General features: G+C 37.3%; 1 protein-coding gene across 1 annotated transcript in view; it reads left to right on the top strand.

Moving 5' to 3' along the window:
* KPNA1 (karyopherin alpha 1 (importin alpha 5)) overlaps window positions 1-13,432 on the top strand; it is a 124,136-nt gene that overhangs the window by 88,233 nt on the left and 22,471 nt on the right. Inside the window, exons 4-8 of the mRNA XM_006869355.1 lie at window positions 625-724; window positions 3,728-3,822; window positions 11,140-11,271; window positions 12,360-12,448; window positions 12,782-12,881. Of these exons, the coding sequence (XP_006869417.1) occupies window positions 625-724; window positions 3,728-3,822; window positions 11,140-11,271; window positions 12,360-12,448; window positions 12,782-12,881 (516 nt within the window). The remainder of the gene's footprint in view (window positions 1-624; window positions 725-3,727; window positions 3,823-11,139; window positions 11,272-12,359; window positions 12,449-12,781; window positions 12,882-13,432) is intronic.

The raw sequence follows: 13,432 nt of genomic DNA, 5'->3' as shown, positions 1-13,432 counted from the left end.
TAAGTAGCCGAGGTTCCACGTGATCCTTACCTATCTCTGGCCACACCACACGTCCAGCATAAACAGCCGCCATCCAAGGAAGACGGGGAGGGAGGAGATCAGCTGGGGACCCCATGCGCCCGATGTTGCCGGCCCACCACCTGCTCTAAGGTGACCAAGCAGGATCACTATGCTGACGTTTAATCAAGTTCTTTCTCTCTAGCAGGGGTAGCAAATTAGTAGCCACTCAGTGTTATTAATATAGTCTTTGTTATTGTATATGTCTTTATTTTTTGTCATTGTTGTTGGGTTTTTTTTTTTGTTGTTGTTACTTGTTTATTGATTGTTTTAGAACTTAAGTTTCCGAACATGATAATAAGCCCTTTGTTTTATTTACTTATATTATTTTATCACTGTTATGAGCTTTTTAACGACAAAGAATTTGAAATCATTCGGGTGTAATATATTCTCACCCAGTACATTATTATAATTTCATACATTTCTTTATGTAAAGATTTTCTTACCTTTGTGTCATACTTCTAGAAAAATAAAATTTAGTTAATAACTTGGCAGCATTATATTATCTTTGTTTTCTTCTGAATAAAGGCTAGTATTTTACTATATTTGCTTTTTCTTTGATCCCAGGGTGGTGTCATTACTTCTGATATGATTGAAATGATATTTTCCAATAGCCCAGAACAACAGCTTTCGGCAACACAGAAATTCAGAAAACTGCTTTCAAAAGGTGAGCTCTGCTTACTTTTAATGGATTTTAAAAAATATATTTACAAAATACTACTTTCTCATGTCTGTTTTTCATACTGTAGATTATTTTGCCATATGCCTCTCATCAGAAAGGACACATATAGATAAACATAATTATTAGTCATGCCTAACATCTGAATTTATGTATTTGTAAGATCTTACCAAGACCATGTTGTTTATGAGCTATCATCTTATGAAGTACATTATAGTAAGAAGAATAGTTGTCAAAATCTCAAGTTAATTCAAACTGAGAAATTTCTACCCTTTTTAAAACGTATCACTTGAAAGATCAGATTGTGATTTAAATGTATGCAGTTTGCCTTAGAACATGAAGTATTAGATTTCTTGGTGGGCAGGGGAACTACCTGCTTTATATTTTTCATTATTAATGTAGAATGGAATATGATTATTATTTTGGCTAAAAATGTCTCTTACATGGGGAGGGGGGCAATATACAAAAGGGAGAGGGGAATGGAAGAACAAAGCAGATGGGAGAACAATTAGACAGGTTTGCATGGGCTAAGTGGGACAGAGGTAAATAATGATGTATGCACAACCTTGGAACAACAGGGCTCTGGGACACAGAGATTGGGACATGGTTGGAAGGGGGAAAAGGAGGGAATAATGTTAAGGAGCTCTGGTACCATAGTGGTTACGAATCGGGCTGTGAATTGAAAGGTGAGCAGTTCGAAACTACCAGCTGCTCCACGGGAGAAAGATGAGGCGTTCTGCTCCTATAAAGATTTACAGCCTCAGAAACCCTGTTCAGGGTCGCTATGGGTCAGAACTGACTCGACAGCACTTAACAACAATAACAATGTCAAGATGCTTGGCTGTCTTTTGAATCTTGGTTTTCCGTGCATTATATTATAAAATAGACACTGGAGGGGGGAGAGAAAGGAATAGCCAAAAACATCACCATAGAAAGCTTGTAAGTCTGTCTTCTGCCTATAACTGATTGGAATACCTAAAATGGGGCTACAACGTGCCCAGTGAAGGAGGCTTCCTGCGGAGCCTCTGCATTACATGAGACTATAGGTGGAAGCCTGAACCACATCCAGATATTCAGAGACGGGAAATTTCCACTTGAAAGGACGAGCAGACCAGCCTGCAGACCAGCCTGGAGCGGCTAGAAGAACAGAAGGTACTTCTTGAAAGAAAGACCTACAGGAAAAATACAAAACAATATAGGCAGACTGACTGTTACTACAAGAACAAGCACGTTGCTTGCCCAGGATACATCAAGGCAAGTGTCAGGCCCCTCAGTGTAAACCCCCTTCCAAGACTAAGACTCAGTGGGAATGCACGCTCTGATTGGTGACTGCGCTCGTCACCGATAAGGGGAAGTGAAGGGAAAAACAGCAATGAAGCTGCAAGCTAAGCCCTACAATGTTTAATAGGCTCCTGTGAACCCAGGTGAAGACCTGGATGGCCAGCAGTGTGGCAAGACCTGGGGACTCTTGGACCCAGAGTCAGTGACATAGCCACAGAGGACTAGAGTGGAGAGTGAAGCATCCAGCTGATAAGAAGAGAGGGCATATGCACAAGAACACCCAAACTTCCAGATAATACCCACTTGACCTGGCTTGAATGACTGGATGATCAGAGCTCAACCAGAGAAAGAAAGAAGGAAGGAAAAAAGAGTAATCTGATACAATTTGATGAACTTGACCTACACCTATGGATGCAGAGCTCAAAGAGGGAACAAACCCTTACAGCAAGGATCATTCCCACCCCTGCATACACAGAGTAGACAGTGATGGGCAACTTGGACGTTGGCTATTCAAAATAGGGGGGCTACAAAGGCAGGAAGTGACTGGCTTACAAGCTTTCAAGAGGGAACCTAGATTCAGAGGGCATGAAGTAAGGTAGAATCTACACTGAGTAGTATCCAATCTGTCTAGATGGGGCTGATGAAATGAAATGCAGACGGGTCTCTTGTGATACAGTAGTGAATAATTGTTATCATGACTGCTTGTGAGGGTTGGGAATGTAAAGATAGACGTTTTGTAGCAAGGAAGGGAGTGATTAACTTTTCAATCTAGGAGCAGAGGTCCCTGGGACCATCAAGGGAGAAGAGCGGAGAGCAGGACCCTACCCAGAGAAGCAGTGATGCCTGAGATGGAGGCAGAGACGATGATGTAGAGAGATTGAGCAGCTGGGGACTAGACAGAGAGAGGGAGAGGGGCTGTGTGCTGATGACTGGGGGCAGGCTTGTAGTGTAAACCCTTTGGTTGGTTGATGATGCATGGAGGGGATTGTAATCATGACAGTGAAACGATATACGATAAGATGAATGTAAAACTAATGTTCTCCCTTGTAAACTATCACATAATTCATAATAAAACATTAAAAAAAAAGTCTCTTATAGAACTGTATCCAGCCACCATTTCTCTGACATTGCCACATGAATGTCATAAAAACTTTGCTAAGCTCCTGCTGAAATTAGCATACTAATTATTTATGCTATTTTCTAATTGCCCAGCAAGTTTTTACTGAATAATTTTATTTATACGATTATTGTAAGTGAAAATGAGATGATAATTTTGCATGTCATCCTTAGTGAATTCTTTCTGGCTCCGAAAAATGTTAATCCTTCAAGTACACACAGAATCTCTTACTGCAGTTTATGCAGCCCATTGATGCTAAACAAAGCAGACAGACTTGAAAGCTAATGCACAGAACAAGTGCTAGAGGGGAGTATAACAGAACACTAACAGTGGTTGACTTGGATGACACTTCTCCCACTTTTTAAATTTTAAGAATTTCCCCTTAGCTTAATATCTATGCCAAGGCTTAGCTTCTTGGTAATATCTTTCCAACTATCTTTGTCTTAAAATAACTGAACTCAGTTTCAATTCTACATTATTTTGTGTATTTCTGACATAGAAGAAAAGATAGTAGGAATTAATTTTGAGTTATAGAGGCCTTATATTGAAATAATAAAAAAAACGTTCTCTTCTTTTGTTTTCTGGGGAAATAGAGCCTAATCCTCCTATTGATGAAGTGATCAGTACACCAGGAGTCGTGGCCAGGTTTGTGGAGTTTCTCAAACGAAAAGAGAATTGTACACTGCAGGTGCGAGACATTTCTATTTCTTGTCTTATACCTTATTTCTCATTCCAAGCTTATGTTCTGTACATAATTTTTTTTTAAACCAATTTTAGTTTATATGAAATGTTATTTTTTTAAAACAATGATATCTTGACAACCAGTTGGAAGCTGCTTTTATGTCTTTACAATTCTTGTCATTATAAATAACTTTAAAAAGTTGTGTTATGTTGATTGTGGATAATATTTATATAATTGAGCAGTGTGCGTGCAGTAAAAGAGACATAGATAAGAGCTCCTCATGTGGAGGGCTACATAATGTTTGCTGTTGAGGGATTTTTACATTCTACTTGTTGGCTGTTTTAGGCTTATGTAACAAGAGCTACATCAACGAGGCATTAATCTCCAAGACTGCTTCTATTTATTTATTCTTATCCCCTTTCCTTAAGGTGATGATAAGATAGACTTGTCAAGAATGTGTATTCATTCTGCTATGCTAATTTAGTATATAAATATGATGCTATCTATAGAAGCTCTAAGAAGAAATCCTACAACTTTGGATTGAATAATTTTCATAGTTAAAAACAACTGTTTTTATTGATTCTTCCTTGGGAGTTATCTATAAAGATTTAAAAAATACTGTTGTTTCTCTTAAAGTTGGATTTTTGTAAACAAGTGGAGTTTTAGTGTCTAGATTTTCTTGCTATAACCAATGGAATCAATATAAGTACTGTTCTTAACAAATACAGTGATCCCTCAATTCCCACTTATAGGTTCAAATCTAAAGGGCAATGATAAAATTATAAAAATTGGTTAGGTGTCCAAACAGATCAGAGTGGTTTTTTGTTTTGTTTTGTTTTTTTTAACCCCAAGTAAATATTTGGTAATGACAAGATAGTCCTAAAAATCACAACACTGCCTAAGACTGATGCCATCCATGATTGAGATCTGGGGTATTTTTGTAAATGACAATCCTCACCCCAAGATTTCTTACTGTCCAGAACATTGTAGAGAATTCATAAGACTTGATGCTTTGTCATGATATTTCTCTCCTTTCCTCCCATCCTTTTACCTTCTTTGTTGCAGTGATGAGTTCCTTCGAGAGGAAAAACAAGAAATCCAGAAAAGGTAGAGTACTTCGTGTCCCATCAATTTTTCTTCTCCAGTTTGATATATACTGACTTCCAAGTTCATTTGAATTAAGATTCTGTTTTGCTAGCTGCCTTCTGGATTACAATTCTGGGCCCTGTTTAAGGCCAGGATCGCCAGACACCTGAAAAATATCAGGTTCACCTAGAGAGCAAGAGAAGAGAGACTTCTCAGGAGAAAAAAAAGGAAATCCAGACAACCAACACTGCAGAGAACAGAGTCTGAACCCCCAAGCAACCTTCCAAGAGAACCAGAGGAACCAAATGAGGAGCCTTACTGCAGTTTATTATTTCAAATGCTTTGTAGGAAGAGGAGGGAGGTAGGAAAAACTATCACTTTGTTCATGCTGAAACATGCTTCTATCTTAACTCAGGGAATGAGAGTAGCCAAAGAGAGAGAGATACTGAATTTATTTCCGAATCTAGCACTCTTTGAGAGGTGGTTGCAGAGGTTTGGATCCTTAAGGATCGAAGGAAGATGGTATCACTTCCCAAATCTAAAAAAAGGCTCTTTCCTTGACGTCTGCATCCTCCACCACTCCTCAAAGACTTAGTGTGTTCTATATTGGATACTGCCCTCTAATGGCTAACACCATGTAAATTCTGCATTATTTAATTCAGTACTTTAATCTGGAGTTTATATTTTAGCACATCTGAAGATGAACACCTCAGATTTATTTATATCTAAATTTCCAGATTTCAACCTTGTACAAGCTAGTAATTAACTGAAGAATTGAGAAACGATTCCTTCTAGCTTGGCAGATGACGTTAATAGATGTGTTGTACTTCATTCTGAGAAATAATCAACCTATTTATTACTTAAAGGTTGTCATCTCCAGCTTTTCTTCTGTGCACATAAAAGCACAGTATGGCGTTCTCTCTCCAGCATGACTCATGGGTAACTTTGGCCACCCCAAAAACTGGAGGAGCAAGAATACTGAGGGACTCCTTAGAGGCACCGGGCTTCATGCTCTGATACTTTCTCAAATAATTAATGTTTTCTGGGAAGCTGGAAGGGACTGCTTCTGTTTTTTTGGGAGAGCACTAGGATGTAAGCTGCTTAGTAGAAATTTTGGAATAGATCTTTTACCATTTCTCTTCTAGAAAGAGAGTTTCAATATTTGATATCTAGGAAATTAGATGACTCAACTCGCCAATAAATCCTGTGAACAAACTTAACCCTTCATTCTATAGCTAAAAAACTATGAATTCTTATGAAGGGTGTCTCCACTTCCTTTCTGACTTACCTTATCTCCAAATTGGTGTGGTGCCTCAAACCAGAACCTGCTTTGGACAGTACTACTTGGGTACTCACTTGCCTTCAAACTGGAAACAAACATGGATGAAATATGGGGTTGTGGAAGCAAATGATGATGCCACTTAATGAAAAGCATCTAAATCTCAGACATATACTTGCCCTTGATATGAGACTGGTCTGCCTTATGGTATGTTTGTTGGGCTGACTTTACTTGGTACTTTAGTCCAGGCCCAACATCTTTGTACTGTCCTTTGCAGTGCTGAAATTTTGCATTCTAAAACCATCTTAAAAGAACTTATAAAAATAGCCAGAAACAAGTAAGTTAACTTCCTAGTTCCAAACATTACACAGAGACTTCCTATTAAAGTTGTAAATTTGAATTAAGTTGACTTAGTTGACCATTTCTTGCCTTTCTTACCCCTCTAAAAGCTTAATAAGATAAACTGCAGTAAGCCTTCATCTTCATACATCTTTTCCCATCACCATTGAGCCCTGCACCTTTCTTGGAAGGTTGCTCCGATGACTCAGACACTGTTCTCTGCAGAGTTTGCTATCTGGGTTTATTTTTCTGATGTGAGCCTCTCTTTTCACTTGCTCTCCAGGTGAGCCTGGCATTTGCTAGAACCAGAGTGGAACGGGCAAAATGGCCAGCAACAGAGTCCTGATCCAAATGGAGAAAGGGAACCAGGCGTACCTCAACCTGGAGTGGGAAACTTGATAGGAGGTCAGAAGTACTTCAGCTTTGGATTCTCATTTTCCTTATTTAAGGAACTGAGCACCAGAAGGTAGAGACTGAGACAGAGGAGAGAAAAAAACATCAAATCTTTCTGTGCCCTTTAGATTTTTTGTTGTTGTTAAGTGCCGTCGAATATGTTCTCACTCATAGTGACACTGTATAGGGTTTCTGAGAAGTGGCTGGTGGGTTTGAACTGCCGTCCTTGTGGTTCGCAGTCTAGTGCTCATCCTACAGCACCACACCAGGATTTCTTAGTTGTAGTTTTACTAGCAAGTTCTGGACAATGAAAATAATAGTAGAATTAAAATTTGTAAGCAATCAAAACTGCGTGACAGGTTGTTCCTTGCATGATGCCATGCTTGGAAGACTAAGATAGAATAGCTTAAAATAAGAGTTAATAAATTAATTTTGGCAACCATTGATTTCTTCAGCTGATACCATTTCTTAGACTTTTGCATTTCTTCATTTACTGATTTTCTCTTGAGTCTCATGGCTACTTACATAAATCTCGTTTTCTTACTGTTTCTGTTAAAACTTTATGAAATAGTTTTTGTCATCAATCATGGGCTTTCCATTTCATAACTCTCTTTCATGTTAAATTTTATTCTGGGAGCTAAGGCTGAAGTTTTTTGTTTTTGTTTTAAAGCTTTTTGTTGTGAATTAAGTGAAGAGAAGCTTTACATTGAACAAATCATACACTTTGTTTCATGTCAATCATTACATTCCCCTCCATAGAAACTATGGACCGCTTCATGAATTTGCATGTCATTTCTCGTGCAGAAGGCATGCTAATCTTCTTTGTATCATTCCAGTTTTAGTATATGTGCTGCCAGAGCTAGCTAGCACTGAAGCTTTTTTTTTTTTTTAGTTATAAAACTCATTGAAAGTATAGTCCATGATGAAAGGCAGGTGCAATCAATTTTTAAATACATTTGATAGATGGTAAATAAATATTTAATATGTTAAATATATTTTTAGTTGCTTCTTCAACATTAATAGCGACCTACAGTCACTGGGGCAATACATATGCTCACTCATTCATACTGGTGCATGTGTACATAGCACACATACAAAAGTAGATTATAGCTTACTCAATTTTTGCAAAGTGAAAACACTGAAGTAATCAACTGTCGAGTGTGTATATTTTAACACTTTTATTTTTGCATGAATATGATGGTGTTCTCAGTGATCCTTTGAGTATAATTATTCATCTACTTTTCACTCTGGTAATAGCTAAACAACTTTATGATTTTCATTTTTATCAAGTGAGGGAGGTCTTGATTCTTCTTTGTGTTCAGAGTAGTGTCAATACTTCTTAGTGATAAAAATAACTCTGGCACATTCTTTGTTACTCTGAGATACCCTGATTTCCATTTTTCTTTCATTTATGTTTAGGCTGTTACTCACTTATTCTTCATTTTTTTCTAACCATTAATTTTATTGTTTTCTATTTTGCTGCTTCATTTTATTCACTTGAATGGCTTCAGGAATGCCTTTCATTTTCTCTGAGACCTTTTATGCTAAAGTTCATGAGACAGGTAACAGTTCCATCTTGGACAACAGTTATCATTCTCAGTAATTTTGTCTCACTGATAACTCTTTAAAATACCCTCCGTATCTAGGTTTGGTTTTGGAGGCAGGGGTTGGGTGCTAGCATCAAAAGTGTAACACTTTTTTTCTTTGAGATAGGTAGGTATGTGTGCTGATATTGTTTGTTCTTTCTGACTGCTTTTCGTCACAGTTTTCATTTCTTTGATTCATCTCTGCATTTGATGACTATTTATACCTCAGACGTACTGTGGGTTCAGTTCCAAAAACTAATAGTATCTCAATAAAGCAATTCACGTGAATTTTTTTGTGTGTTTCCTCAGTACTTAAAAAATTATGTTTAAGTAAAGTGATAGTCTATCAAGTATGCTTTATGAAAAAGCCTTAGATACTGTGAGAATGACCAAAACATGACACAAAGATACAAAGTGAGTATAAACTGTCAGAAAAATGGTACATGAAGAATTGCATGGCGCAGGGTTGCTATAAAGCTTCAATTTGTTTAAAAACCGCAACAAAAAAAATGTATCTGCAAAGCATAATAAAATAATGTTTGCTTGAAGGTAAGCTCTTGAGCACACCTTCTGATAGGGCAGTTTGCTTTTTTAATTCACATCATATGGATCTGTTTTCCTAACTAATTAATTTTCCTAGTAAGCGAAAGAAACCATGTTTCAGGTGAATTTTCTTTTTCCATTCACTAAATGATCTGTCATGCAGCTATTTGAAATTTCTTGTCCTGGGTACCAAACTGCAAGCAAATGAAAGATTCCTAGGCCAGTGTTACGTAAGGTGTATTTCAGAGAGGACCAGCTGGGCTTCATAGCACAGTAGGAAGCTAGTAATGTAGTTAACTTCTTTGTCTATGAAACATTCCTTGATTCAGTCAAATTATTGGATCTCTCTGTCTAAACAGGCTTCCTCTTTTCCTAGAAAGGCCAGACATCATACTTCTCTGGCTTGTTATGAGGATTACTTGAACAAGTGTAAATAATGTTTTAAGATATTTAAAGTACTTGACAAATGTAAAGTTTTAGTTAAATGCTTGAGCATTGATTTCAGTAGTAATTTAATTACAGAAATAATATGTGATATTTTACTTCATGATTATTGTTAAGTGCTGTTAAGTTGGTTCCAGTACATTGGGACTTTATGGTATTCAATGTTTTATCTACATGTCTCCTAAACTTTACAAATTACCAGAAGGGAAAATATGTATCTTTTGACTCTGGTGTTTAGTTTGGACTTCCCTGCTGCTGTAAGATTAGTATCAAATTAAGCTACCAAACTTAATTACTCTTACTTCATCTACTCACATGTCACGTTTATAGGTTTCCTTGAACATTTCTTTTTTAAGAGTCTTCTGCTATAAATTTGCTATCATTTAGAAAGCTTTGGATTGTGTCACTCAAATTGCCTTTCCTTTTTTTTTTTTATCCTACTCTACCCCCCCAGTGACTGATGATTTAAGTTTTCCATATGACAGTTGTCCTTTAATTGATTCAAAGTTTACAATAGTCACAGCTACATCTTTTGATGACTTTTTATTGATCTCATTTAAAGGACAAACCAGTGAATGACTTTCTGCATATTAATTTCATTAAAGACTTAAATTTGAGACAGAAAGGGGAAAGGAAAAGGGTCAAGTAAGAAACCGTATCTAAATAGAAATGTAGGAGTTTATTCTTGGTCTCAGTGTTTTTCAGCATTAACTTAGAAAGTTAGGTTGCTGAAGAGATATATAGAATTAATAATAGACTGTATTTCTTGTTAGCTTTGATTCCCTTCATATCTTCTGTTTACCAGTGCTATCATGCTATGCTAAGGAGCTCTGGTAGTATAGTGGTTACGAATCGGGCTGCTAACCTCAGGGTCATCAGTTTGAAACTACCAGCTGTTCCGCAGGAGAAAGATGAGGCTTTCTGCTCCCGTAAAGATTGACAGCCTTGGAAACCCTGTGCAGGGTCTCTATGAGTCGGAACCGACTCCACGGCACACAACAACCACAACATAATACTATGCTATATCAGCTTTCACTTAGTCTACCCTCAGTATCCTCCCTATTAAAAATGCTCTTAACTAAAATCTCACCACTGTACTTTGGTTTGGAGCTGTCTTGTTGATTGGAAGCTCTTGTGCTCTAAAGTTGCTGTTTCTATTAACTGTATGCTTATTAACTCTCTTTAGCTTTAATTTTATTTTTGTATTAGGTCATAAATGTGGTACAGTAGGCTTTACAGAAAATAGCTTCTTTCCTACCCGTGTTCCTTCCATGAAGACAGATAGTTACTTTTAATGTGTATACTTCTTTTTAACCCTTGTTGAAAATACAGTGATACATATTAATGTATAGTATTTTGCATTTTTACTTTCATTCATGTCTTTGGAGGTCATTTTATATCATCACATAAAATGTTTCCACTTTTCATTTTATGGTTGAATTTTACCTCTAAGCTCTACCTTGATGTGAAATTTCAGTCACCCTGAGCATTCCTTTAGATTAGGGTATTTCTTCTGGGAATTCTTTAAAAATTGATGTTTGATTATATTCAACTGATAATGCTAATAATTTATTTTCTTCATGGACAGAAATTTTTGTTGTTAAAAGTAAAGAAGCGAATAAATTTTAATGAAAACTTTTTTATTTTTTATAGTTTGAATCAGCGTGGGTTCTGACAAATATTGCTTCAGGGAATTCTCTTCAGACTCGGATTGTGATTCAGGCAGGAGCTGTACCCATCTTCATAGAGTTGCTCAGCTCAGAGTTTGAAGATGTCCAGGAGCAGGTAAAAAATTAAACAAAAAAACAGGTGAAAGAATAGAATTTCTCTCTTTGGTCCTACATTCAGGGAGTATTCTAGAAATCTAAACATAGATGTAGTAAGTTTAACAGAGAATATAAGCAAAATTTATCCTAGACACATATGACCATTTTTTCCCTTCCAACTCTGAAATTTTCAAATCCAACACCTTTTTAGGAGCCCTAAGCTCTGGTAGCGTAGTGGTTACGAATCGGGCTGCGAGCCTTAAGGTCAGCGGTTCGAAACTACCAGCCGCTCCGCGGGAGAAAGATGAGGCTTTCTACTCCCGTAAGGATTTACACCCTCGGAAACCCTGTACAGGGTCGCTATGGGTCGGAACCGACTCGATGGCACTTAACAACAACAACAACTGGCATACTGGGCTGCTAACTGCATGCTTGGTCACTCAGATTCATTCAGATCCACCAACCAGCTCTTCATGGTAAATATTTACAGTTTTGGAAACCCTAAGGAGCAATTCTACTCTGGACACAGAGTCTTTATGGTTAGAATTGATGCCATTGTTGTTGTTAAGTGCAGTCAAGTTGGTTCCGACCCATAGTGACCCTGTATAGGGTTTCCAAGGAGCGGCTGGTGAGCTTGAACCGCTGACCTTGCAGTTGAAACAACTTTGCAGTCTTGGTTCATGAACCCACACCACACCAGGACCTCAGAATGGCACTAGGTTAATGGTTAAGCAATTCTTGTAATAGTCTTTAGTTTTAAGTGAAGTAGCTGGTTTTCACAACTTTTGTGCAGAAAAAGACAGAAAACGTGGATTTCTTATTACTGCCACCTTTATCAAATTTATAAATATAAAACAATGTTAAATAAAAATTTTTTTTTGGGTATCCTTTTGAGATATAATTGACATATCACACAAGTGTTTTTTTGTTTCACTCTCAGATCAGCAAACTCAGAGGTGTTAATGTTTATGTGCAATATGATGATTTGCTACTATATAATTTTATAAAGAGTTAGTGTGGTGTGTTGGCATCTTTTAAAATTTATTTTGAAAGATTTATGAGGTAGTTAAACTATAAAACTGTCATTAATGAAGAATTCTTTCACAGGCTGTCTGGGCTCTTGGCAACATTGCTGGAGATAGTACCATGTGCAGGGACTATGTTTTAGATTGCAATATCCTTCCTCCTCTGTTGCAGTAAGTGCCGTTTTCTTTCCTTTTGCTTTGTTTTTGGAGTAAAATGAAGTTTCTCAGAAAGCAGTACATCTTTGGAAATAATTTTGGCTTTACTAGAGTTATTTTTCGCTCCAGATATTTTCTTAACTTGCTCAGATCATTTCTTCAAGCTCCCTGTCTCATTTCAAATGCCAAAAGCTTAAATTAGTGGCACTAGAAATTGATGGTGTTTTATTATTCTGGGGGAAATTATTACTCTTTATTCAGTAACATTAAGCAGCTTAGTATTTTTCCTATGCAATCAGAGAATTAATGTTCATTATATGATTTACAATTGTACCATCATGCTTGTAGGTTATTTTCAAAGCAAAACCGCCTAACCATGACTCGGAATGCAGTCTGGGCTTTGTCTAACCTTTGTAGAGGGAAAAGTCCACCTCCAGAATTTGCAAAGGTAAGGACTGTGCGTGTGAGGAAATTGACAGAAAAGAATGTACAACCAGTTTTTTTTTTAATTTAAGGTTTTTATTGTGGATTGAGTGAAAGTTTACAGGGCACATCATCAGTTTCACATTCAGCAATTCATATAACTTGTTTTATTGCATTGATTATACTCCCCTCCATATACCATCAGTTAAAAGCATTTCAGTCTATCCACTTTAGCTTTTTAAAAAACACCCAAACCAAAAAACCCACTCAGGCATATATAATAATTTACATCTCCAAAGGGCACATTCTGCAAGTCTGCTCCTGGCCACCAGCTCTTAGTCCTTCTCTTCTTAGTCCATGAATCTAGAGTCCTTAGCCGCTCCCCCTCTCCATGCCCCCATCTCTGCCTCCATCTCTGGTGCTGGTGCTTATCTGGATAAGGTCCCGCATTCTATTTGTGCGTTCCTCTCCTGATGGTCCTAGGGTCCTCTGTTTCTAGACTGTAAGATTAACCACTCCCCTTTTTTTGTTACAAAACTTCTACCTTTACAAGTGTGACAGTCACGATTAGTCATG

Source organism: Chrysochloris asiatica, unplaced genomic scaffold, assembly GCF_000296735.1.
Source record: "Chrysochloris asiatica unplaced genomic scaffold, ChrAsi1.0 scaffold00130, whole genome shotgun sequence".
In the NCBI taxonomy this organism is placed as follows: Eukaryota; Metazoa; Chordata; class Mammalia; order Afrosoricida; family Chrysochloridae; genus Chrysochloris; species Chrysochloris asiatica.
The sequence above is the reverse complement of the archived record's forward strand: the minus strand, read 5'-3'. Positions and strand labels throughout refer to the sequence as shown.